General features: G+C 46.4%; 1 protein-coding gene across 3 annotated transcripts in view; it reads left to right on the top strand.

The window, feature by feature from the left end:
- The first annotated feature begins 876 nt into the window (after positions 1-876).
- The window catches only part of UBE2F (ubiquitin conjugating enzyme E2 F (putative)), a 145,405-nt gene continuing 118,662 nt past the window's right edge, over positions 877-27,619 (top strand). For 2 of the 3 annotated variants that reach the window (XM_030580077.1, XM_030580075.1), the window contains exons 1-2: positions 877-962; positions 6,259-6,392. In XM_030580077.1, the coding sequence (XP_030435937.1) occupies positions 6,275-6,392 (118 nt within the window). In that variant the 5' untranslated portion in view covers positions 877-962; positions 6,259-6,274. Of the gene's footprint in view, positions 963-6,247; positions 6,393-27,619 lie in introns of all 3 variants that reach the window. The other variant, XM_030580076.1, reaches the window with a different exon arrangement.

The following is a 27,619-nucleotide window of genomic DNA, read 5'->3' as shown; positions in this document are numbered from 1 at the left end:
AAATCTCAGCTCATCACTAGCGGAGCCAATGGCTAATGGGTTTGATTTGTTGGCATCACAGCAGAGGTTGGTTTTGAGATGGGTTTTATGAGAGGATAAAGTGGCAGTTTTACAGATTCTGACAGGGAGTTTTCATCATGCATCAGAGGCAGCAAGGGAGTAAGCACATAGGTACTTGGGAGAAGGTGATTGAGGTTGCTGTAATTCAAGGGTTCTTAATTTTCTTCCAGAGACTCCCAACATGCTACAAAAATTCCTTGGTGCACTGGGGCCACAACTGTTTTTCTGCATACCCAGTAGCTTAAAAGCCAGGACCAGCATTAGGGGACAGCAAGCAGGGCCACTGGGGACCCCTCAAAGCTTTGTTGCTCAGGCTGCGGCTTCCTGCTCTGAGCCCCAGCAAGGCCAAGCCTACCCTGTTCTCAGAGCCCCTGAAACCGGCTCGTGGCCCTGCAGGGCTCCCCGACCCCTGGCTGAGCCCCACTGTTGTAACTGACGCCGAGACAAGGGTCACTGCCTTGGCAGACCGCTAGCTCTGCTACAGGGGGACGAGCTGGGGAGGAGCCGCAACGACAACCCCAGGGCTGCTGTTGCCTGCAGGGGAGGGACGGCACAAGGCGGCGATGGAGCAATGAGCCAGGCGGCCCCGGGCGGCGGGTAAGCGGCCCGCAGGCTCGGTACCGCGGGCAGCGGGGGCGCGCGCTGCGCTGCACCCCGTGATGTGCCCCCGCCCCCGCGCTGCGGACCGGGGCGCGCTCAGCACCGGGCCCTGGCGAGGCCCGGGGCCGGGGGCGGGGCCAAGCGGGACGGGAGCGCGGCCGCGGCGGCGGCTGCTAATAAAGTTGGTGTTGAAAGGGCGGCCCCGCCCCGCGGCCCGGCGCTCCCGGAAGTGGGGGCGGGGCCGGGCTGGGCAGGCCGGGATGGTGGGGGCCGCTGCAGCCGGGACCTGACTCGCTGCCCAGGTGAGTCCGCCCGGCTCGGCGCCATCGAGCGCCTCTCCCCCCAGATAGACCGGCAGACCGACGCTGTCCCCTCCCCCCCCCGGGGGGGACAGGCCGAGGGACGCTGCCCCCCTTCCCTCTCCACCCCCCCCGGGGGGGACAGGCCGAGGGACGCTGCCCCCCTTCCCTCTCCACCCCCCCCAGGGGGGGGACAGGCCGAGGGACGCTGCCCCCCTTCCCTCTCCACCCCCCCCGGGGGGGACAGGCCGAGGGACGCTGCCCCCCTTCCCTCTCCACCCCGGGGGGGGGGACAGGCCGAGGGACGCTGCCCCCCTTCCCTCTCCACCCCCCCCGGGGGGGACAGGCCGAGGGACGCTGCCCCCCTTCCCTCTCCACCCCGGGGGGGGGGACAGGCCGAGGGACGCTGCCCCCCTTCCCTCTCCACCCCCCCCAGGGGGGGGACAGGCCGAGGGACGCTGCCCCCCTTCCCTCTCCACCCCCCCCGGGGGGGACAGGCCGAGGGACGCTGCCCCCCTTCCCTCTCCACCCCCCCCAGGGGGGGGACAGGCCGAGGGACGCTGCCCCCCTTCCCTCTCCACCCCCCCCGGGGGGGACAGGCCGAGGGACGCTGCCCCCCTTCCCTCTCCACCCCCCCCGGGGGGGACAGGCCGAGGGACGCTGCCCCCCTTCCCTCTCCACCCCCCGGGGGCCACAGGCCGAGGGACGCTGCCCCCCTTCCCTCTCCACCCCCCCGGGGGCCACAGGCCGAGGGACGCTGCCCCCCTTCCCTCTCCACCCCCCCCGGGGGCCACAGGCCGAGGGACGCTGCCCCCCTTCCCTCTCCACCCCCCCCGGGGGCCACAGGCCGAGGGACGCTGCCCCCCTTCCCTCTCCACCCCCCACAGGGGGGGGGGGGACAGGCCGAGGGACGCTGCCCCCCTTCCCTCTCCACCCCCCCCCGAGGGGGGGACAGGCCGAGGGACGCTGCCCCCCTTCCCTCTCCACCTCCCCCCGAGGGGGGGACAGGCCGAGGGACGCTGCCCCCCTTCCCTTTCCACCCCCCCCGGGGGCCACAGGCCGAGGGACGCTGCCCCCATTCCCCCCTCTTTCCACCACCCAAGGGGGACAGACCGATGCTGCCCCCTTCCTTCCCCCCCCGGCGGGCACAGGCTGAGGGGGACACGTGCCATAGGTTGCCTACCCCTGCTCCAGATCATTTTTGTCACTCTCTGCTGGACTCTTTCCAATGTAGAAAAATTGGGAAGAGTCCAGTGGAGAGCAACAAAAATGATTAGGGGGCTGGAGCACATGACTTATGAGGAGAGGCTGAGGGAACTGGGATTGTTAAGTCTGCAGAAGAGAAGAATGAGGGGGGATTTGATAGCTGCTTTCAACTACCTGAAAGGGGGTTTCAAAGGGGATGGATCTAGACTGTTTTCAGTGGTAGCAGATGACAGAACAAGGAGTAATTTCACATTGCAGTGGGGGAGGTTTAGGTTGAATATTAGAAAAAACTTTTTCACTAGGAGAGTGGTGAAGCCCTGGAATGGGTTACGTAGGGAGGTGGTGGAATCTCCTTCCTTAGAGGGTTTTAAGATCAGGCTTGACAAAGCCCTGGCTGGGATGATTTAGTTGTGGATTGGTCCTGCTTTGAGCAGGGGGTTGCCCTCCTGAGGCCCCTTCCAACCCTGATATTCTATGATTCCCATTGAAATCAATGTAAGTGAGGCACCTAAACACCTTTGGTGATCTGAGCCTTATTCTCTGTCAGGATCTGAGGGGACAGGAGCTGCTTGCTCTTCCTCATGTGGTCATTCAGTTCTTTGTTATCCTACCCCTCTGGGTAAAGTAGTGGGTGCTCCAGCTTTTCCCTTCTTCTCTCTCGCTCCTTGTAAAAGTAGTAGTGCCTTTGCCACTCATTCCTTGTTCTTCCTCTCCTGTTCCCTGGGCTGCTCTCTGGTCCTTTCTCCTCCCTCCAGAGAAGTGAAATTAATGGTTTCCCATCCTAGCTTGGCTCACTTTGCCAAACAAGATTTATATTTCCCCTAGGTAAGTGGATATTTCAGGACCAGATTAAGATGCTACTACACCCAGTGCATTCAAGCTTTGCATTTCTTATCAGTATAATATGCCACAAATATGATTTGTGATTTAACTTTATTATTCAATTCTTTGCTAGATTTTGTTCTTTTCAGCATTTCCATTTTGTTCTTGTTTAATGCCTTCATTTCTCTTTCTGTGCATCTTCATTACCTAATTAATGGAATGGCATTTTGAGTTTCTAAAGTTTGGCATATAAATCATAATCTGGATCCATACTACTTTCTCCCCAGATTTTTGGAAAATAACTGCTTTTAGAGGTGTGCTATCTAGATTTGCAGGGCTAAAATGTTTCCCTACCTGTCTATTGTGTAGTTTAAATGGATGTGCTAAGAAAGTGAAATTGCTGGTGCACGAATCGGGCACGTTTTACTTTACCGCTTGTTCACAAGAATGGAGCATACAGGTACAGAGCTGAAGTCTACACAGCAAAATCTCTCAAGTCCCTTATGTTATATTATGATGAATGTTGCCTTACCGGCCTCCTTGAGGCTTACATTGGCTCTATTTTTGATCTGACCACATTACCTAGCTGTCAAGTGGCTCATCCTTCTTCACTATAAGTTCATGCTTCTTAAGAATATCTTTAAGGCCCTACTTAACTGTGCCTCTTACTATTTTTCTAGTTTTAACTCAATTTGTTAACTTGTATGAAAATGGCAAACTGCTTTGCCTTCACTCGAATTTTACCTTGAGATAATCTAAGTCAAGTTACTAATGTAGGAACACATCTGTTTTCCTCCAGTGAAGACAAAGTCTTTCAGCTTGTGGTTTCCCCAGGCCTTGGTCCTGACCTACCAAAGAGAAATTTTCTCTAGAACTACCAGTGGTCTTGCATAAGTGCCTTCTGGCTGTTTAGCATATTGATTATGTTTTGTGTTTGTAATTTTCAAGCATTAACCTTTATATGCCTTTATGCAATGGATGTCCATAGTGATATATCACAGAAATCTTCACTAATTCCTTTAAGGGAAGACTGATGTAACAAAATGATCATTTCTTATCTTAGGCGCTCTGGCTGGCCCTCTATATCTATCCAGATGCTTCAGGTTTGTCTGCACTATGGAGACTATGCTAGAATAGCTATTGCCATAGCTATACCGGCATAACTCAATAGTATAGATCGGGGTGGGCAAACTATGACCTGGGGGCTGCATTTGGCCCTCAAGCTCCTGCCGGGGAGTGGGGTCTCGGGCTTGCCCCACTTCACGGGGCTCCCGGAAGCAGCAGCATGTCGCCCCTTCCGGCTCCTACCCGCAGGGGCAGCCAGAGGGTTCTGTGTGCTGCCCCTGCCCCAAGCACCACCCCTACAGCTCCCATGGGCTGCGAACCGCCAATGGGAGCTGCAGGGGTGTCACCTGCAGACATGGTAGCATGCAGTGCTGACTGGCCGCGCCTACGTGTAGGAGCTGGAGGGAGGACATGTCGCTGCTTCTGGGAGCTGCTTGAGATAAGTGCCGCCTGGAGCCTGCACCCCTCACACCCTCCTGTGCTCCAACCCCCTTGTCCAGCTCTAATCCCCCTCTCAATTCCCAACCCCTCGGTCCCAGCCTGGAGCACCCCCTTGCAACCTGAACCCCTCATCCACAGCCCCACCCCAGAGCCCTCAACCCCTTCTGCACGCCAACCCACAATTTCATGAGCATTCATGGCCTGCCATACAGTTTCCGTACTCAGATATGGCCCTTGGGCCAAAAAGTTTGCTCACCCCAGTATAGATACACCCCTCTTGACAGAAGTGGTTTTCAGTCAGTATAGGAATACCACCTCCCTGAGCAATGGTAGCCAAACCAATGGAAGCATTTTTCCATTGTCATAGCTGAATCTGTCCAGTGAGTGAGGTCAGCATAGCTACATCCTTCAGGGGTGTGTTAGTTTTTTCCCCTCCACACCCCTGCCCAACGTAGATATGTCCACCTGCCTTCTAAGTGTAGACCAGGTTGTAGGGCTCTACCACCCCATGGTGCACTTTCTAAATGGGGGGGTAGGTCAGTTTAACTGTCTCAGGGGTGTGGATTTTTCACACCTTCAGCAATGTAGTCATACTGACCTAATTTTCTAGTGTAGACAAGGCTTTAGATGGCCATCATCACCATATATCTGAGTGGTGTGTCTCCATCCACCATAGTTGTTTGGAATGCTGGCAAGTGTGGGGGAGGGCCTGATGGGAGTGTTGCAGCAAGACTGGAGATTTCATATTATCCCTCCCTACAAGGGGATAGTCCCCTCTCCCCTTTCTGCAGGGTCAGAACTGATGAGAGGATTCTTTTTTAATGCAGTACTTAACACCTATAGAATATTAGCTTCCAGGGATATGCAAATACCCTCTAATGCTTGTAATTACTTAAAAAGATTCTGTGACCACCCCACCCCACCGAAACATTTTCTGTGTAATTCTGTGGAGGCAGTGACACCAAGAAGTGGTATATTTTAGTTGATTAGCACAGTAAAACTTCACTGGAATCAGAGTGAAATCTACTGAATGCGTTAAAACAATTTTGAACTCTCTCTACTGTAATCACTTGCACAACAACTTAATGCACTAAAAGCCACTCCTTAGTATTTACACCTGAAATTGTCTCAAGTTGTCCTGAGCACCATAGTGAAGCTGACCTAAGTCTCTAAGGCCACGTCCAGACTAGGTATTAAAATCGATTTTAGATACGCAACTTCAGCTACGGGAATAACGTAGCTGAAGTCGAATTTCTAAAATCGAGGTACTCACCAGTCTGGACGGCGCGGCATCGATGTCCGCGGCTCTCCGTGTCGATTCCGGAACTCCGTTCGGGTTGATGGAGTTCCGGAATCGATGTTAGCGCGCTCGGGGATCGATACACCGCGTCCAGACTAGACGCGATATATCGATCCCCGAGCAATCGATTTTAACCCGCCGATGCCGAGGGTTAGTCTGGACGTGGGCTATGTAGGTCGTGCTACCTCAATGGAAGAGTTCTTCTGTCAGCCTAGCTACCACCCTTTGGGGAGGTGGATTAACTACACCAACAGGAGAACTCCTCCTGTCGGTACAGATAACATCTACACGGAAGTGCAACAACTGTGCAGATATGCTGCTGTAGCCTTTCAAGTGTAGACAGGCTGTCAGTAGGATACCACTTGGCTCTGCATTTAGTTGTAATTTGAAACTTTTGACTATTTTGTGACTTATCAGGCACTTTGAACTGTAGTGACTACTCTTATTTTGATGCTTGTGTTCCAGGTTGAAGATAGCAGTAATGCTAACGTTGGCAAGCAAACTGAAGCGGGATGATGGTGTCAAAGGGCCCCGTACATCCAACCCAGCTTCTGATTCTACTCGGAGAGTGTCTATTAGAGATAAATTGCTTGTTAAAGGTAATTGATCCTTATGTTTAAAAGATTTGCTGTTCCATTGAATATAGTTACTTCATCACTGACAAAACTAAATGCTGTACATGAGTTTATATCAATGTTTTTAAAAGGGCTTGCTTACGTCACAAGGGTGTTGTGAAGTTAAATGCACTAAAGATTGCAAGAGACGAGATGCGTGAATTAATATCTTTTATTGGACCAACTTCTGTTGGGGGGGAGAGACACGCATACTACAATTACAGATTTTAGGCATGTTGAGATCTACTGATAAGTGCTATATAAGAGCTATGTATTAATACTACTATTAGCGTTATTTGGACACACGTGCACTGTACATTATTTAAGCAGTAATCTCCAGATCTGAGATTCAACCACTGAAATGTTAAATTCAAACTTTGTGTTACTAGTAGCTACTTAGGTGCAAGTAATGCGCCCCCCCCCCCCAAAAAAAAAGAATTCTGTCAATAGACCATTCTTTTATGTTATTTAGTGCTAAAGTCCAGTGTTTGACAGCACAGTCATCATAATCAATTGTGGTTATATGGTGACAACATTAGTATTATTGAATAAACTGGACGAGAAGATCAAGTTGATTCAGAAAGAAAATATTTGTTAACAGAAATACAAATAACTGGCTACGACAGGAAAGCACGTTCTGAAAGTAAGTGACGGATGGAGGTAATTCTCAGTGACTTCTCAACTATGATTAAATGAAATCTTTGAACATTAATATCTTTGAAATGAAAAAGAAATAGCTAGTTCAGACTATTATGCTATGGCCTATTTTGGGTCAACGGAAAGTTGTGGGTAAGAAATGTAGATTTAAAAAAGAAAATGTTCAGCAGCACATCTTATTGATCTCTCAGAGGGGCTTTTGTAGACTGCAGTGAGCTGGATATCAGTCTGTGGGAAGATCCCCTAGTTTCTGCAGATTTCTACTACAGCAGACTAAAATTTTTGTAGCAATTCTGTGTAAATGGGAAAAAAGGCATTGGCCAGTGAACTAAATATGAAATGAATAATAAAATCAGTATAGCATTTTTATATTAAAATCAATAATTTCCTGCTGCCAAATCTTGTGTGGTACAGGATATTGCCTTTAAAATCTCAAAGCACTTGGCGTTTTGAGGGTGAGATGTGGCTTAACTCCTCTTTTCCCCATCCTTGCAACACTACACAGCTTTTCACTACCCCAGGTGTCCCACCGCATATAATAATGGATAACCTGGTTAGGTTGATGTTTTGCTAAAAACAGTTAGTGAATTTTTCAGTGTTGACCTGTAAGTTGTCATAGTGAAGTTCCGTGGTCTGTTCAAATGCAGCTGTTCATATTTCTCAGTCCCATTGTTTCAGGATTACTTGAAACTGACCTCAGCACATCAGTTTATATTAATTTTGTGTTGGGCATATTACTTCCCAACCATAATGCTAGAAACCAGTGTTTTAAAATGAAGGCTTAGATTCTGTCACATAACAGCACAGCAGTGAATCAATTTGTTGTAAAATTTGCATTTTCCTGTAGTCATGTCCTATCTTCCTTCATTTGTGTAGCCGGGTGGGAGGAGGTTTCAGTTCAGGGTACAGATGCTTGTGACCAATGTTCAGGTCTCTCAAAAAGCTTGCCAAGAGCATCTAGCGGAAAGAGTTAAAATGAGGATTTGCTTTGCGGTTTAGTTATAAGTGTGGTTCTGTGTGTCAAAGGAAAATGGTGATGTAGTATAAAGTACATTCTAATCACTATTTATAATACAAAAGGAGTAAAATAATATATTTAAACCTTTCATTTTCTGTCAGATGCATTTTCATAGCACCCTTCATGGCAACAATGTACTTTAAATTACAAAAATGTAGAAATATATATTCATATTCTTCCTCCTGCATTCAGTGGGAAAGTGATATAAAGATATAGCCATTGCTGTAACCATCACTAACAAACTTTAATAAACTGAATGTTAGGCAAGTGGCAAATCCCAAATTGACAATTGAAATTAGAACTAAAAGCAGAAAGCAGCAAGCAGACAAATCTCAACCACAACAACCAATTATTAAATAAAACAAGCCTTATGTCAGGACCAGAGTTGAACTGGTCCAAAGGGAGAAATTCTGGGGGATGGGTGTGCTGGCCATCAAGGGAACTGACATCAGAACAAACAAGCTGATCTTAACTATTGCTGTGGGTACAGGTGGAGAGGGAGTCTCATGTAATTGGGTCCTGGAAGATTTGAGGCTTAAAAGATAATTCGCTAGCACATTCATTGCACAGATCTTGTCTGAACTAGGTACATTTCTGGAAAGTTTCCCACTGTTAACATTAATTCAGCTGACTAGGTGTTGTCAGTGTAATGAGCCTTAGTGTAGATGGGGTTTCGGCTGCTGATGTGGTTTTCACACCTGTTGTTTAGACCTGCAGAGAGCAAATTTTAATTGACAGGGAACCAAAACTGTGTTGGCAGCCAAAAGCCTGTATGCACTAGGGCTTCTAGCATTGCAAACAACAGTTCAGCTGAACCAATGTGAGCAATGGTGAGACATTCTTCAAAATTCCCTCTATTTTAGAGGGGACAGTGATGACTCAACCTGTACTCAACTTCAGGCAGCTGCACTATGCTCAAGCCAAAGCTTCTGGGTGAATTTTATGGGGAGCCTTAAGTAGAAACAATTACCTTAATTTATTTAGCCTGGAGGTTTTTCACTTATGGATGCCTGTTGCACAGTATGTCAGGAAGGAGTGACCAGTCTCCTGGGAATTGTGTACATTAAAGGCAGTGATCCAGTTGGTTTTTACTTCACGTGTTGTCTACGGTGCAAGAAATAAATACTCCCTGTTCCCAATGGGTGTCAGCAAGAATTGATGTTGAACCAGTGCTGAAACATGATTTAGCTGTGAGCATAGATAGGCAGGAGCAAGCAATGTTCAGCACCATTTTCCTTGTCTTTACTGTGACAAAGTTCCTCCTCTACCTTGGTGGGTCCTGCGCTTATTGGCGGATTTGCTTGCCTCAGAGATTCAGTATGTGGGTCAGGAAACAGCCCAGAGACCTTCCCCTCTGGTAGAAGCCACAGTCCAGGTCAATTCACTCTTGTGTCTGATCAGGAGTTGGGCGGAATCCAGGCCCGGCCTCTACTCTGGGTTCCAGCCCAGGGCCCTGTGGACTGCAGCTGTCTAAAGTGTGTCCTGGTACAGCTGCATGACAGCTGCAACTCCCTGAGCTACTTCCCTATGGCCTCCTCCCAACACCTTCTTTATCCTCACCACAGGAGCTTTCTGATCTGGTGATGCCGGTACGCCTCAGTCCTCCAGCAATATGTCTTCTCACTCTCAGCTCATAGTGCCTCTTGTTCCCAGCTCCTCGCATGCATACTACAAACTGAAGTGAGGTCCTTTTTAACTCAGGCGTCCTGATTAGCCAGCCTGTCCTAATTGATTCTAGCAGTTTCTTCTTAATTGGCTCCAGGTGTCCTAATTAGCCTGCCTACCTTAGTTGGTTCCAGCAAGTTCCTGCTTGTTCTGGAACTGCTCCTGTTACCTTACCCAGGGAAAAGGGATCTACTTAATCTGGGACTAATGTATCTGTCTTCTAAAACTCTCCTGTAGCCATCTGGCCCGACCCTGTCATAATATGTATAGCTGAACCAGTATTAAACACAATTCAACTATATCTGTTACCTATTGCTGATGTTTCTTGTCAGTTACAGATATGTTTTGTAGTACAGACAAGGCCTCAAAATCCAGGAGTAGAGATGAATCCAACAGGATACCCAGACTGTAAAGTATTTTGGTGGTAGGTGGGCATTCCTTTAATTGGGGCAGATAGTCTCAGCACATTCTACTAGATGTTTTACACTTTCAACAAGATATCATTCAGTCTTGATATGATAATCACAGCCAGTTCATTTTCATGTAGGTGTCTATTTTGGCCAGACTTTGGGGAAGGAATGAAACAGTAGAATCTGTGTTTGGTGAAAGAAGTGGAACTGGATATCGTTAGCATACTAATCACGCTGCAGCCTAAAAAATATCTAGCTATCAGCCAGCTGTCACAAATAACCCAGATGCCATTTTGACCATCTGATGTAGATTGAGACATAGCTGGCCGGGGGTATGGCCCCTAACTTGATTTTTAAAGGTTTTAAATACTGTGTACATTAAGTGCAAACAATATTTTAAAGAGCACTTAATTAAAACATTCTAGATAGTGTAGATTTCAAATTAGCACCTTTTTTCTAATCTAGATGAGATCTTAATAAGTTTGAAGACCGCATATGAATGAGGTAGTACTTTAACATCTAGTAACTTAAATATCATGACTAACTCATTATTTTAGCAGAATTATTCTTATCAGCTAGGGATTCCCATAATGAGTTGTTCTGGGATGCATTGGTGGATATAGGAGTTTAAGATGGCCTCTCTAACTTAAGTTTTAAAAGGTTCTGCTAAAAATAAGGGGGCCTCTCTCCCATCCTTTTGGTCACTATCTATCTGTAGGCTTGCCTTTGACCAATCCCCTGTGCCAAGGTTAATATTATTAATGCTGATACAAGTCATGGATAAGGCTACGATTATGTCACAGAAGTCAGGGAATCTGTGACTTCCATTGACCTCCGTGACGTTTTCTTCCCCGTGATTGGCACTCCCAGCCAGCCCTGCCCACGCAGCTCCCAGCACCTCCCTTGGTGGGGGGACCCTGCAGCTGACCAGCCGCAGCGAGCAGGGGAACCCCAAGCTCCCATGCACTGCAGTGGTGGGGGACCCGGGAGCCCCAGCAGCAGTGGATGCTCAACCCGCCAACCCTTTTTTTTTTTAAGGATTTTTTTAGTGAAAGTCAGAGACAGGTCACAGTCAGAGACAGGCTTCCCTGAATTTTTGTTGGTTACCCGTGACCTGTCCATAACTTTTACTGAAAATATCCATGATGAAAACTTAGCCTTAGTCATGGACTAGGAGGAGCCTGTTGTACTAGGGATTGTACAAACACTGAACAAAAAAATGATCCCTGCCCTGATGATCTTACAGGGGGAAATAATTCTATGGGAGTTCAGGATGTTGTTTTCCAGCTGTTACCCTCTGGCCACTGATGGCTACTGTCATGGCTGATAAGCAGTAATTGATGGCTGCTTCTCCCTTGCTAATTGCTTCTGCAATTGATGTAGCACAGTTAAGAGCTCCATAATGATTGCCAGGTCTGGGAGCCAAACAGGAGGTATACACAACATCTGGGGAGAGGAACAGATCAGAACTTGGCAAGATCTGCAGCCTGAAATCCCTGGGAGAGACTGTTCTTTGGGGCTTTCACTGAGGTAATATGATAGAAGAGGATCAAAAACAAAGCCCAGGGTTGAAAGAATTGGGTGTTTGAGAGTAGAAGAGAATGGCTTGTAGTAGTTCAGGCTGTGCGCTCCTGAAAAGAAGCTACGAGGGGAAAAATGGAGAGAGACCAAATAAAAACTAACATAAATTGAAGGAGAAATGCAGAGATGAGACAGATGTACACAGTGGGGCTAAAGAGTGATGGAGGGAGCAGGCTTGGGTAAATGAAAGAGGGCAGAAATAATTGTCCTAAAAGGTGCTCTGCATTTTTGTCGTCCCCCTCCCGCCGCCTCCCCACTGAAGAATGCTGAATGTAACGTTCTTGCAATAGCAACTTGTCTTAGGTCATATCTATGCTAAAAAGTTTTGCTGGTGCAAGTTATATTGGCATACAGCCACTGCAGTTAGTATATCACTTGAGCACATGCTTACGTGGCTCCTTGCGTCGGTGCAGCACGTACTCACCAGGAGTGCTCATGTTGATACACAATGCAGCGCACCATGGATAGGTACCTGAGTGTGCAGCACTGTCTTTTGAGTAGTTTTGGCAATGCATGGTGGGGCAGAAATGACTTGTGCAGGGGTGTGTGAGAGCAAGGGGTGAATTTCCCATAATGCAGTGCTCTCTGTGCCATAATATCTCTATCCCATCATTTTCCTGCCTATTTTCAATTTCCTATGAAGCCAGCCATGACTTATCACAGTCCACCATCTCTGACAGAAACATGGAAACTGCACAGCTCTGCACTGCTGTCATGTGCTTCAAGCACAGGATGCATGATCCTACGGTATTTGCAGAGCCTCAAGAAGAACAGGGAGCATAGGGAACATGACAGTTTCTTGGTGGTCAGTTGGTGGTGCGACATAGCGAAAACCAATTCAGGGTGGTTTGTGGAGTTCATGGAGCAGCTGCAAATGGTGGAGCACCACTTCTGGGCTGAAGAAACTAACACTGACTGACGGGATCGTATCGTAATGCAGGTTTGGGATGATGCACAGTGGCTGCAGAACTTTCAGATGAACAAGGCCACGTGCCTAGATGTGTCCTGAGCTTGCCCCAGGAATCCACCTCAGGGACTCAAAATGAGAGCTGCGCTGACAGTGGAGAAGGGAGTTGTAATCCAGATTGCTATCAGTCAGTTGGAGGTCATTTGGAGTGGGGAAAAATCCACTGACCATTGTCATGCAGGGCCGGCGCTTCCATTAGGCGACCCTAGGCAGTTGCCTAGGGCACCAGGATTCTGGAGGCGGCATTTTGTGTGCGCCCCACAGGGCGCATGGGAGCTTCCGGTTCCGCTGCCGAAGGACCTTCTGCCGACGTGCTGCGGAAAACAGCGACAGGCAACTGAGCAGCTCAATGGCTGCCGCTGTCGCCTGTGGCATTTTGGCGGAGGGTCCTTCGGTGGCGCGATGGGAGTGGAACTGGAAGCTCCTGTGCGCCCCGTGGGGAGCGCGCAAAATGCCGCCCCCCGAATCCTGCCTAGGGTGCCAGAAACTCTGGCGCCGCTCCTGTTGTCATGCATGTATGCAGGGCCATTAATTGTCCCCTGCTGTTCAGGACTGTGATTCTGGGAATGAATAGGACATAATTGATGGCTTTCCAGCTATGGGTTTCCTGAATTATGGTGAAGCAATAGACAGCACATACATCCTCATTTTGGCCCAGAGCCCTTGCCACAGAATACATCAACAGAAAGGGCTACTTTTCCATGGTTATGCAGGCCCTGGTGGATCTCCTGGGATTCTTCACAGACTTCAGTGTTGGCTTGTCAGAGAAGGTGCAGGACACTCACATCTTTAAGAACAGGACTGTTCAGAAAGCTATAAGTGGGGAACCTTCTTTCCCACAGATAGATTACCACTGGTGATGTTGAAATGCCAGGAGTGATCCTGGGGGACCAGCCTACCCCTTTCTTCCCTAGCTCATGAAGCTGTGCACTGGCCATCTCAACAGCAGCCAGGAAAGATTCAACTACAGGCTCAGCATGTGCAGAACAACAGTCGAATGTAAGGGCACTGACATTGTTTACTCACCAGATTGGATCTCCGTGTGAAAACAGTCCCAAAGGTTATAGCTGCCTATTGTGTCCTGCATAATAATTGGGAAGCAAAGGTGGAAAACTTGCTGTAGGGGTGGAGAGTGGAGGCAGAGCCACTGTCTGCTGAGTTTGAACAGCCAGATACAAGGGCTGTTAGATGAGCTCAGCAAACAGCTATGTGGCTCAAGGAGGCTTTGAAAGAGCAATTTAACAGCGAGCCAAATTATGTGCTGTGGTGTACTGTACTCAATCTGGGATCGCAGTTTGGGGGCCTGTTACGAATTGTGTGATGCTTGCTGCACATCTGTGTTTATATCAATGACCATACACGTGGTGGTGGTGGTGGTGGTGGAGGGGAGTTGCCGTGTGTTTGACAACTATAATGTTTGGCAGTGATCCAGGGTGAAGTGAATGTACTACTTGGGAGCTGGGTCCCCCATGATCCCTACAGGTATTTAAAGGGTAGTGAGAGCACTACTTTATAGTTTCTAAACTAATAAAGATGAATAACTTTAAAACCACAAGCATTTTATTCACCAACAAAAACTGATTCAAAAAATAATCTGATGAACTTAAAAGTTAAATACATTTTCATTTAAAAAAAATGTAGGAGCCTTAATTAATAAACCAGAGAAAGGAACGTGGATGTCCATTGTAGCTACGCATACATCAACTGTTGCTCTCATAGGTCACTGTAAGTAAAGCTGCTGTTGTCCGTGCTTTTCCCTGGTGTTGAGTGGTAGGGGTAGGCAGGCTGGCCCTGAAGCCATGAGGAATGCTGGGGGGGTGTCAGTGGATTGGTTTGGAGCAGGGATCAGGCCTAGTACTCAGAGTCCGAATGTCAGAGAAAAGAGTTGAGACAGAGTTGAAGTCAGGAGTTAGAGCTGAAGGCTGGAACTGGATTACCAGGAGTGAGGAGAGGCAGGAGCAAGGTTGGAATAGGATGGGAACAAAGCTGGATGCAGGGCAGAATCTGGGCTGGAGTAGTGGAGGAGCAAAGCAGGAGTGGGGCTTGGAGAGTCATAAGAATGGCCATACTGGGTCAGACCAAAGGTCCATCCAGCGCAGTATTCTGCCTACCGACAGTGCCCCAGGTGCCCCAGAGGGAGTGAACCTAACAGGTAGTGATCAAGTGATCTCTCTCCTGCCATCCATCTCCACCATCTGACAAACAGAGGCTACAGACACCACTCCTTACCCATCCTGGCTAATAACCATTAATGGACTTAACCACTATGAATTTATCTAGTTCTCTTTTAAACCCTGTTATAGTCCTAGCCTTCAAAACCTCCTCAGGCAAGGAGTTCCACAGACTGGCTGTGCGCTGTGTGAAGAACAACAAAGTCAAGCAAAGGGCGGCAGAGTGTCCATTGGCACGTGCATTGAGCAGCCAGCAAGCTGCTTCTGCTAGGTTTAAGAATTGGCCTGCTGGCCTCCTCAGCCAGTTAGGCAGGGCAGTCCATGAGGCAGCCTAGCTGGTTTGTTAGGGCATCAGAAGTACTGAGCAGGCACAACTGAGGGCCTTACTCATGACAGAAGGGATGTAGAGAGGCACTATATTGCAGTTCTTCACAGAATGCGGTGACAGTCAAGCCAAGGGATTGTTGACTCTTGCAAAGCTCAAGGTTCTGCAGCACCTGAGTTTGGTGTCAGAGAAGCCCTATTATGCTCTGGTGCATCTTCCTCTCCATTACCTGTGCCTTTCTCCTGTCCACTCTTTCTGTCTCTATACAGTCTGCAATATTCACCCTCTAGGCCTTCTGTTCAAGGTGTGATGAAGCCCAGGCTTGCAGGGTCTTGCAGAACACGTCCTCCCCAATCCTCTGTTTTCTTGTCACCTGGGTCAATCATTTTGCCGCTGGTGTGGAGGGAGTCCCCCTCAAGGCCACAATGGCTGCAGCTACAGATGAAACGCACCAAGGTTCCATTGTCAGGATAGTAGGAACAAAAGGTGAAATTTAAGTTTCAGAACTCCTCCCTCACCCCCTTCTCTCACTCCCTTAGTTAAACAAGATAATGTTATCGACACTTCTGCTTTCGAGTTCCTGATTCCCAGTGCCACACTCAGCTCAAGCCATGGTGAGAATGATCCACCACTGGTTAGGGAAACAACGAGAAAATTGCTTGGTTGCATGGAACTGAGTATAGAACAATGGCACTGAATATCAGCACCACTTTCCATAGGAGGTGGTGTTAGCTGATACCTCACCCCGAGAGTAACAATGGCAGAGAGAACTTAGCTACTGCTGACATCCTGAAGCTGCTCGACCCTGTATGCTTCTAGCCTGTGTACTGCAGTGGTGCCTGCTGAAGTTATCACCTCCTGGTGTGGGAAAGTGTCCTACCACGGAGGAAGAAATAAGTCTGCCATCCTTAGAAACCTTTGGGAGAGGATTGTAATGTACCTCCATGGAAGTTTCATTGAGAGCTCTGAGAATTCAAGGAAGAGACGTGCACATAAACTGTTGCACATGGCCCGTCCTGCCTAACTATAGGTGAATGAAAAGCTGGTAGCAACTCTTTCTGTTGTACTGCTACCTCTTCTAGTACGAGAAAATTAATAAAAGGCAAAAGCTGCATCCTGCTAATTTGGGAGTGCCGTTCTTGTCTCGGAAAATTTATCTACATGCTTACCCAACAGTCCTTCCCCTACATTGGGCTCACCTGACGGGACTGGTAAAACTGTGATCAAGTCAAAAACAGATCCTGTCCTTTATACTCCTCCTCTTCCTCATTATCTGCCACTACCACCACCTTATTGTTCTCGGCAGGGAGCCTGTGACTCTGGTTCCTTGGAGGTATCCACAGTGGTGTGCGGGATGGTGATAGGGTCTTCGCTATCCAACTCGTTTTAAAAGTGGCAGGTCTGCGGTTGGGCACCAGATTGTTGGCCTCTCTGGCCTTCTACTACTCCTGCGATAGTTCTTTTGCTTTCACATGGCACTGCTGCTGTTCCCTGTTATACCCCTTCTCTTGTATCACCCAAGCAAACTGCTCATAGATGTCTGCATTTCTGTGGCTGGTTCAGACCTGTGTCTGCACAGCCTCTTCTCCCCACAGGCCCAGGAGACGCAGTATCTGCTCTAGGCAGGAGTGCATCTGGAGCATGATCATCTGGGCAGATGTGCACAGCACTGGAGAGCAGATAGAGGCGTGCTCACCAAGCTGGACAACCAAACAAAAAATAATTTCAAAAACTTACGGGGGTTTTAAATGTGGGGAGGTGTGGGGGTTCCAGTCTCCATGACCTTGTCAGTGGAACTCACAATTGTGACCAGCGTGGACAGTGTTGGACATTGTGGGACAGCTGCTTGGAGGACTGTTAGGGTTGACGTAAGTAATGCAGTGTCCACACTCAAAGTGTGTTGACCGCCATACATTGACCATGGCTCTTTGCTGCAAAGGGAGGTGGTGTTACTATGTCGTTGAAATGGGTCACTTATGTCGATGAGAGACAGATTTAAGTGTAGACACGTACATAACTAGGGCAATGTAAAGCAGCTTATGTCAGCCTGACTTTGTAGTGTAGACCAGGCCACATACTCTTGCACCTTTTACTTAGCCACCTGTGTGCTGTACTTCCCATCTGTTCCTTGAAACTGACAAACTGTGAGCACAGGCTAGTTTTCAGAGCCTGGAAACACAGCATTTATAACTTTTCCTGTTCAGGTTTTTGAAAGCCATCAACTTCAGCTGAAAGAGAGAATTCACTTTTTGGAATTATCATATTTTCATTTTTTGAAGACCAGCTTTTGCGTGAGTCATGACTGCTGATAGTGCCTGATTATTCAAGATGGTCAGTGCTTCGCAGGACTGGGCCAAAGACAGATTGTTCTTGAATGATTTAAAGAGCCAGGGGACTGCAAGCAAAAATACTGTGAGAATTAAATTTTATAATAAAGTTAAATTTATTTTAAAAAGTAACATGCCAGAGTGTGAGTGATAGAAGTATAGTGTGTGTGCTTATGGGATCATAAAGACACTTTATTCAGCTGCATTTTTAGAAGTACATCAACATCTTTCTTTTCATCACATGTGCTCTCATATATTTCATTCTGTTAAAGAGAGATTTGCAGCTTGAAATTTAGTCAAATATTAAAGCAGAACTAATAGTTCTAGGTACTGTGCCTGCCCCATAGGCATCCTGATGAGAGAGAGAGAGAGACTGACTGACTCTGTTCTGTTACTTTGTGAAAGACTCTCAAAACTGGGAAGTGTTAAAAAAAAAAAAAAAAAAAATCAAGTAAATGCACTATGTGAATAAACTGGGAAAAACAAAAATTAGTTTTTACTCTAATCTTTTAGTTACAGTAATTGTGCACGAGGGGGTGCCGGGGCTCAACCCTCCCTAGGGAGGAGGGGAGCCACACCGGCCTGGTCTCGTCATCTGAGGGCCTCTGCCCTCGGGACTGCAGTCCGCTCTGGCGGTTCGGGCCCTGTGTGTGGGACCGAACAGCAACACAGTTAAATAATAGGGGCCCAGCCCTTGGGTCAGGCGAGGCACCAACAAACGCAGCAGTCGTTTCTCGGCTCTGGCCCTTTGGGGCAGGGCAGAACAGTGGCAAAGTCAATAGGGGCCCAGCCCTTGGTTCGGTCGGGGCATCAAACACAGTTACAGTTAGCTCTGGCCTTTGGAGCAGGGCAGAGCAGTGACACTAGGCGGGAAGAGGGGGAGTCTGCCGCCCGGTTACGGGTGGCGGGGGAACGCAGGCCCACCCACTCCTCTGTGTTCCAGCCCGGGGCCCTAGTAGCGGCTGACGCTGCTAGTGGTGGTCAGTGGGGAGGTCCTGACCAAAACACACTGACATAGGCGCAGGGCCTTCTGCAGCCGGACTGTAGTCAGCTGCCCCCGGGCTACTTCCAGCCTCCCCCTTGGTTCCTGCCTGGGCGTCCAGCACCAGGGGTTCCTCCCAGTCAGGGCAGGGCGGTAGGTCCAGGAACACTTCCGGGATGGCGGGCCAAGTCTGGTCTGGCGGCTCCTCGGGGCCGTAGTAGGGATGGGGTAGCTCCGGCAGCTCCTCGTTGTACCGGCCTCAGCGGCTTCCCGGTGGTGAGGGTCAGCGGGCACGTCTGCTCCTGCCGGCGGCCGAGCCCAGACTGAGGGCTGGGGCCCGGCTTTTATCCTTCCGGGTCGCCGCCTGACCCTTTGAGAGGCAGGACTTCCTCCCAGCGGTTCCACCCTGGGGGGTGATTGACGGGGCTCAACCCTCCCTGGGGAGGAGGGGGAGCCACACCACCTCGCTACAGTAATCCTAGTTGTTGCTTACTATTATTATGAGTAAGAAGATCAAAGGGTGTGATTGAAAGAGAGAAAGATACTTTACATTTCCATAGCATTGTTCATCTAAGGATTGGAAAAAAGTTCAATTATGAATTCATATATCTTTTGTTATGTTCACAACAGGCCTATTTCTGAAATGGTCACATAAGACATTGCATGCTGAAAAGGGAATATGATTTTATGATTTCATAGCATCATCTTAGAGTGAAATGGTCCTTATTTGTGAAGAAAGATAAGCTTCAGGGTAAATTTAAAGATCAACCCTTAATGATGGAAAACTAAAATGGAATTACATGAAAGTATGTGACAAATACAGTAAAACCCACATAAATTAGTTGTGGTAAGAAGAATTGGAAGAAATTCAAAGGAAAGTATTGTCAAGACTTTCTAGTGTTTAACGTATAAAAGAGAGATCCGCTCTGATTAGGGTGACCAAATGTCCCGATTTTGAGGTCTTTTTCTTATATAGGCTCCTATTACTCCCACTCCCTGTCCTGACTTTTCACATTTGCTGTCTGGTCACCCTAGCTCTGATACGTTATCCAATTTTAATTTTAGTCATTATTTGTACCTAATTTTCATGTGTGCAACTCTGTGGCACAAGTAAAGTGACTTGCACAAGGTTGCATATTGAGGTTTTTTCCTGGATTGGGGGGAGAGAAATTTCTGGCTTCCATGCACAGTTAGCCTGCATGGCTTATTTCACTTAGCGCTGCTAGTTTTCTGATAATTCGGTAGGCAACTGTTATATTGCATATAGAATAAGTGTGTGATTTGACAACATTCTCTTTTAAGGTAAGCATTTGGAAGAGAGAGGAATAAAGTATACATCTTTTAATTAAAAATGGATAGTATTGGAAAAAATCTTTTTCAGACTTTACAAGTTCTCTTCATTTGTAATACCAACCCACAATTTAATTATATAGCTTGAGGGAGCAAAATATAATAGTGAATAATAGTGTTGATATAGTATTTAGTAAGAAGACTGAAAATGGAAATGTCAATGTCAGTGTTCCGTTACTGAAACTGGGATATGGAAAGTGGAGTTGCTTTGTTATAAATGTCAAGATACATATCTTGAACTCAGGCAGGATCAAAAGATGTACAAAACAAAATGTACTTTCCATATACGGCAGGGGTGGGCAAACTTTTTTTGGCTTGAGGGCCACATCAGGGTTCTGAAATTGTATGGAGGGCTGGGTAGGGAAGGACGTGCCTCCTTAAACAACCTGGCCCCTGTCCTCATCTGCCCTCCCCCACTTCCCGCCCCGACTCCCCCCCCCTCAGAACCTCCAATCCCTCCCCCTGATTCTTGTCCCCTAACCAGCCCCCCCAAGGACCCCACCACCTATCCAACCCCCCCATCCCCTGACTGCCTCGACCCCTATCCAAACCCCTGCCCCCCCTGGGACTCCCATGCCTATCCAACCCCCCCATCTCCTGACCACTCCCTCCCTCACCCCAGAACCTCTGCTCTCTGGGACCCCTGCCCCTTATCCACCCCCGCCCCTTACCATGCCGCTCAGAGCAGCATGTTGGGAGCTGCACCACCCAGAGCTCTGGTGTCATGGCGAGCTGAGGCTGCGGGAGAGGGGGGACAGCAGGGGAGGGGCCAGGGGCTAGCCTCCCTGGCCGGGAGCTCAAGGGCCAGGCAGGACGGTCCAGCGGGCAGGGTGTGGCCCGTGGGCCGTAGTTTGTCCATCTCTGCTATACGGTCTAATAAAGAGGGATGGAGGGGAATCTCATCATAGGTAAATTTGTTGTGAATGTAGTAATTTTGCAGGCTCCATTCTGACCTTCATGCTCATGCATATGTCATGTCAAGATTATGCTTTGTGTTCATATCCATACCACTGGGGAATTTTTACAGTGGGGAAGGAAGAATTTACTGGTTAAAACACCCTACTTTTATGACTGACTTTATTCATGTTTAACTTGATTTTTTTTTTACATTTGTTGTTGCTCTAAATTGTTTAAAGAAGATTAATCAATTTGGAATTGATTCTGAAGAAGAGTTAATGGTAGATTCAGTTTATCGGTTATCGTTCCCCTCGACTCCATTCCAACCAATTTTTGTGGTTTTAGAATCACGTTCCAATTTTTTAAATGTTTTCCACTTCCTTGTGTGAAAGACTTATGCAAACAGGAAAACATTGTACTATGCATGGAAAACAGTGAAATGGACTATAAGCAGAAGTAAACAAATTGAGAAATGGGGAGAGATTTCTCTACAGTGTGTTTGTCATGTGCCAGGTCTCGGAGAGAGCCCTTAAATTTCATGTCACAAAACTTACTTTTCCTTAAAGAGTTATCATCTGATCAGTTTAGGTTCAGTACCAAAAATGAATGTAAAAGCCTGAAGTCAATAGAAATATTTTTGTGAAATCTAAAAAAGACAATTATATATTTTAAGTTAAGGTTTAAACATCTGTTCTGCATTGTGGGAAGCTCATATATAACAGTAGTTGATACTTGTAACAGTACATATATATTTTCAGATTTTTAAAAAGAGGGTTGAATTATAGTAATAGCTGCTTCTAATTGTGTGAGGCATTGTATTTTGAAGAGTACTCTCCACAAATGAAATTGTTTTGAATGTCCAGCTAGTTGCAATGTATCTATGTAGAACATCAGTAGAGTAGTAAAACATCAACAGAGTTCTAGTGGTATTTTTAAAGGTTTTGGTTGAAGTATTGATTATTCTTGTATTTTACTTACAGCAAAGTAAGAGATATGTAATGAAATGGGGGGTTGAACAGGAAGTCTGTTACATTCTGAGATAATGTATGGCATTTAGCCTAACTGAATCATCAAATTCAGATGTGTTCTGCATATAGTAACGTGTCCAACCTGATAAGTTTGACAAACACTTCAGTATTTAGCCTTAAAGCAGATAAATTACTGTAAATTAATTTAAAAATTAATCTCTTAGCTGTACATTACTAATGTAAATATCAAGTTGGAATGGTTTCTTAAAGTAGAGGTCAGTGTGATACATAGAGTTGTGTAACCAGGGCACTGTAAATGTCTTCCTTGCCTCTGTTAGATCTCACGGTTGCAGGTTTAGCAATCTACTTATGTCTTCCTTTTTGTCATTCCTATAATTACTATACTAACTTTTTCAGTGATTGCCAACTTTTGTTTTGGTGACCCCTTTCACACAGCAAACCTGAGTGCAACCACCCCTATAAATTATAAACACTTTTTTATATTTAAAATATAATAGGGCCCTACCAAATTCATGGTCCATTGTGGCCAATTTCACAGTCATAGGATTTTAAAAATCATAAATTTCATTATTTCAGCCATTTTAAACTGACATTTCATAGAGTTGTAACTGTAGGGGTCCTGACCCAAAAAGGAGTTGGGGAGGGGGGAGGTTGCAAGGCTATTGTAGGCAGAGTTGCAGTACTGCTACCCTTACTTCTGCGCTGCTGCTGGCCGTGGTGCTGCCTTCAGAGCTGGGCAGCTGGAGAGTGGTAGCTGCTGGCTGGGAGCCCATCTCTGAAGTGAAGTGAAGGGCCACGGCACATTGTTTCGTTTTGTTTTTATGACTTTAAGATCAGAAATAAACAACCTCTTGCAGCAGCTAATAAAACCATGCTCCAAGGGATCTTGAAAAGCGTGTCTTGTCCTCTGTTCCCTTTAAGCTGTGCGGTCGGGCAGCCACTTAGGAGAGATTCAAGTGCTGCGCAGTTGATTAGTAGAGCATGCACTTCCAGCAGCATGTGCCCCTCCCCCCGTTGCTTTGTAGCCGCATTGCTTCTGCAGCTGCTCCTGGGACCCTCCTGCTGGCTGTGCAGAGTGGGGGGTGCACTAATGTCAGGGTTTCCCTTTTCCCCTGCCACTGTACCCCATCTCTGCAGAGCAGGGGAGAGGGGACAGCCTGGCTCAGGACTTGGAGCTGCTGAGATCTGAAGGACTCCAGCCTCCAGGCAGTGAGTGAGTTCTTTTCTTAAAGACAGCGCATGGTCTCTGAGACTTCCCCAGCAGCCAGCTCTAGTGTGTGCGCCCTCTCTCTCTGTCCCTCTTTGATTTCTCTCCCCCTCCCCAGTTCCCATGTACCCATCTCCGCAGAGCAGGGGAGAGGGGACAGCCTGGCTCAGGACTTGGAGCTGCTGAGATCTGAAGGACTCCAGCCTCCAGGCAGTGAGTGAGTTCTTTTCTTAAAGACAGCGCATGGTCTCTGAGACTTCCCCAGCAGCCAGCTCTAGTGTGTGCGCCCTCTCTCTCTGTCCCTCTTTGATGTCTCTCCCCCTCCCCAGTTCCAGTGTCCCCATCTCCGCAGAGCAGGGGAGCTTTCAGTGAGTGCCTTAAAGAGACAGCGCACTGCATGTCTCAGAAACTTCCCCAGCAGCCAATATACACACACTGTCTGTCTGTCTGTCTGTCTGTCTCTCTCTCTCTCTCTCTCTCACACACATACTCACTTCCCAACACGTACTTGTATTATTGTTGTTACTTCTTGGTACTTCCTGCAATGCGCACATTCTCTGTAATTTTATTCTTTCAGCGTGTTATTTTAGTATTTTGACTTGTCTGTGCATTTCATAATTTTTATTTCTCTTATACTTAAATTTAATTCTTTGAGTAGTGAGTTCTAAAAATGCTTAACCTGTACTGGCTGGAGTAATTATCCCTGTGGTAACTTTAAAAAAATATATATTATATCTAGGTCTTTTGTTTCTACTGGTGGCACACATCTGCACATACCTCAGTGCACAAAATTTATTCCGCACATGAAAAAATTAGAGGGAACACTGGTCTTGTCCCACCTCACAGTACATACCTTTGAGGAATGCAGTTGCCATCGGGATTCTCCTGTTCCTTCTTGTAAACTCAGTATCTGGCTCTTTCCACAAAGTAATTCTTAGTAAATAGCTATAGTCTCATTGATACTCATAAAATCAGGATTATAATTACTGAATAATCAGATCAAATCATCCACATTTGCTGCACATTTGACTTTTGTAAGACTCATTTGCACTGTATTATGCTCAGAAATGTAATTATCTGCATACTAAAGTGTAATGCAGGGGTCGGCAACCTTTCAGAAGTGATGTGCCAAATCTTCATTTATTCACTCTAATTTAAGGTTTTGCGTGCCAGTAATACATTTTAACATTTTTAGAAGGTCTTCTTCTATAAGTCTATAATATATACCTGTTGTATGTATGTAAAGTAAATAAGGTTTTTAAAATGTTTAAGAAGCTTCATTTAAAATTAAATTAAAATATAGAGCCTCCAGACTGGTGGCCAGGACCTGGGCAATGCGAGTGCCACTGAAAACCAGCTCGTGTGCTGCCTTTGGCACCCATGCCATAAGTTGCATACCCCTGGTGTAATGTATACGTCCCCGTGCCTTTCCTGTGAAGGCTTAAAGAAAAATAAAAGCCCTCTTACACAGCAGGAAGTCACAGTTTTGAGTTGTGGGAGGTTTGCTCATCTGTAAATCCATAATAAATGCTTGAACATAACTAGAGAGACAAGGTGGGTGAGATGCTATCTTTTATTGGGCCAACACAGAGCTCTTCTTCAGGTCTTTGACCTGAAGTAGAAGACCCAAATAGCTCTATGTGACTTGAAAGCGTGTCTCTCACCAACAGATGTTGGTCCAGTAAAAAGATAGACAAGGTGGGTGAGATACTTTCTTAATATCCTGGGACCAACAGAGCTACAGCAACACTGCTATGAACATAACTAGAAGTGCTAAGAATTTTGTCTCCAGCAGAACCCCTAGTAATGTTTTACGATTGCATCAGTTCACAGTATAATCCAGTTCTCAGTATCTATTGAAGCCAGAAGAGTTACAAGGTGTCATAACCTAGTCCCAGATTTGGACCTTAGCGTCCAAAATATGGGGGTTAGCATGAAAACCTCCAAGCTTAGTTACCAGCTTGGACCTGGTACTGCTGCCACCACTCAAAAAATTAGAGTGTTTTGGGGCACTCTGGTCCCCCCGAAAACCTTCCCTGGGGACCCCAAGACCCAAACCCTTGAGTCTCACAACAAAGGGAAAGAAATCTTTTCCCTTCCCCCCTCCAGGTGCTCCTGGAGAGATACACAGAAGCAACCTCCGTGAATCTAAGCAGAGGGACTCCACCCTCCCCGTTCCCAGTCCTGGAGAACAGAATTACCTCCCTCTTCACCCAGAGGGAATGCAAAATCAAGCTAGTAAATCTAACACACACAGAGTTCCCTCTGACTTCTTCCTCCCACCAATTCCCTGGTGAGTACAGACTCAATTCCCTGGAATTTCCCACTAAAGAAAAACTCCAACAGGTCTTAAAAGAAAGCTTTATATAAAAAGAAAGAAAATACATACAAATGGTCTCTCTGTATTAAGGTGACAAATACAGGGTCAATTGCTTAAAAGAAATATGAATAAACAGCCTTATTCAAAAAGAATACAATTCAAAGCACTCCAGCAACTATATTCATGTAAATACAAAAGAAAAACAATAGAAACCTTACTGCCTTACTATATTTTGTACTTACAACTTGGAAACAGAAGATTAGAAAGCAGGAAATAGAAAAAATCCTTCCCAAAGCTGAGAGGGACAGGTAGAAGACAAACCAAGAACAAAGGACTCACACACAAAACTCCCTCCACCCAGATCTGAAAAAGTCTGGTTTCCTGATTGGTCCTCTGGTCAGGTGTTCAGATTACTTCTTTCCAGGTGAAAGAGATGTTAACCCTTAGCTATCTGTTTATGACACAAGGATGCATTAGTCCAACGACTGATAAATATTGAACTCACAAAGCTTAATCTGAGAATAATTTCTGTCATGAAATGACAGAAAATACCTGACAGAAAATGGAGGGAGAAAAGCCCAATTTTAATATTAATTGTAGTAAAGCTCATATGTGCTGGAAATAGTTCTTAAATATTTCAAAACTTACTTTTCCTTAGAGCCACTATCAGATCAATTTAGGTTCTGAACTAAAAAGTTTCTAAAAGTTTAAAGTCAATAGAAATATTTTTGTGAAATCTAAAAACGAAAATTTTATATTTGGGTTTGGATTTAAACATCTTTCCTGCATTGTTGGCAGACAATTATGTAACTATTGTGCTAGACAGTGAGTGAGTCAGAAAATGAAACTGTGGTAATTAATCTGTTTTATAACCTTTCCAGGATGAAATGAAAAAAGCCTTGATTTATTTTTAAAAATATATATATTTTTAATATTTAAAAGATTTGCTGAAAAAAACAGAAATCTTGTGGGAAGGAGTAAATATAAATAAAATTGAAAACAAGGAAATTGTGCTGAGACTTTTGTCTTTATACAGAGTAGGTGGGATGAAAGGGTGAAAAAACCGCTGTACTTTTTTTCTATCTGACCAACAGAGATTGCTGCACCAAATACAATCATTGGCCTGTCTGTCTCTTCTGGAGGTGTTCGTCACTCTTCCTACTGCTGGCTTCCACCAGCAAGGCAGTAGACAACATGGCAGCAGCTTTGGTGTGGGAAATGATTTGATGGAGATAACAAGGGACATCTGTGTTGGGTGAGGGGAGAGCATAGGGACCGCAACAAACTAAGGGAAGAGAAGATGCAAAAGGAAGAAGGAACTGGAGGAGGGAAACTTAGTTAAGGAGTGTGACCAAAAGGATCCCTGTATTCACATGCTGGACTGTTGTAATAATCTTTGTACAAACTGGGTCTTGTGAGGTATGGTTTGAAAATTAATAACTTGCTGGTCAATAATATTGTGAAATGTACTGTAAGTAGCAACATTATATGTAAAGTTATGAATGCCCCCTGTGTGGTGATGATAGCACATGTTCAAACCCTGACTAGGCAAATTTGTTAAACAAGTCTATCTTAAATAAAGGAGTGTGTGGTGCCCTCATTTTACATATAAATAGTAAACAAGGTCCTTGAGAGAGCAGGAGGGGGAAGTGGCAGGAGGCAAGGCAATTTTGCATTTCAGCATACACAGGGGAAAAGAGATCATGGGGGTGCCTTCCCTGTTGGACTCCATTGCCTTCTTTTCTGTTTGAATAATTTTTTCTTTGGGGGTAATCCTCAGAAGAAGCCCCTGTAAATAGGGTGACTGGACTATAAAAGTGAGGGGCAAAAACACCCCAAAGCATCTCTCCTCTCTCTTCCCCACATAAGACAACAAAGGAACCAGCCCTTTGACTCTGGGGGAGATCCTGACCTGGGAATTTGGTCAGCCCTATTGCTGGAACATGTGGTAAGGATCTTACCTTGAACCAAGTCCCACTTGTTAAATTTTAGCTCCTAAAAAGAGTTGTATCTTTTTCTCTTGTAACCGTTTCTGAGTTTAATACCTTATGCTTGTGCTCACTCAAAGCCTCTCTTTAGTTAAATAAATGTGTTTTGCTTTTAGACTAAAGTAATCCAGTAATCCTTGAAATGAACTGTTTGCTAACTCCAGTTAAAGCAGCAAACTGTTGAATATTGACATATTAGGTCCAACGGACCTCTAATATCTGAACAGCCCAGGGGGGGCTGGACAGTGCAGAACACACATTTTTGGGAAAATTCGGGGCTAGGAGTGTCGTTGGGCTCACTCTGCAAGTTAAGTAATCAAGGCTGGTGGAAGCCAGCGTATGACTGGTGTGTTGCTGA

The sequence above is a fragment of the Gopherus evgoodei genome, chromosome 11 (assembly GCF_007399415.2).
Source record: "Gopherus evgoodei ecotype Sinaloan lineage chromosome 11, rGopEvg1_v1.p, whole genome shotgun sequence".
NCBI classification, from domain to species: Eukaryota; Metazoa; Chordata; order Testudines; family Testudinidae; genus Gopherus; species Gopherus evgoodei.
Note: the sequence above shows the minus strand (reverse complement) of the source record. Positions and strands in the feature narration are given on the sequence as shown.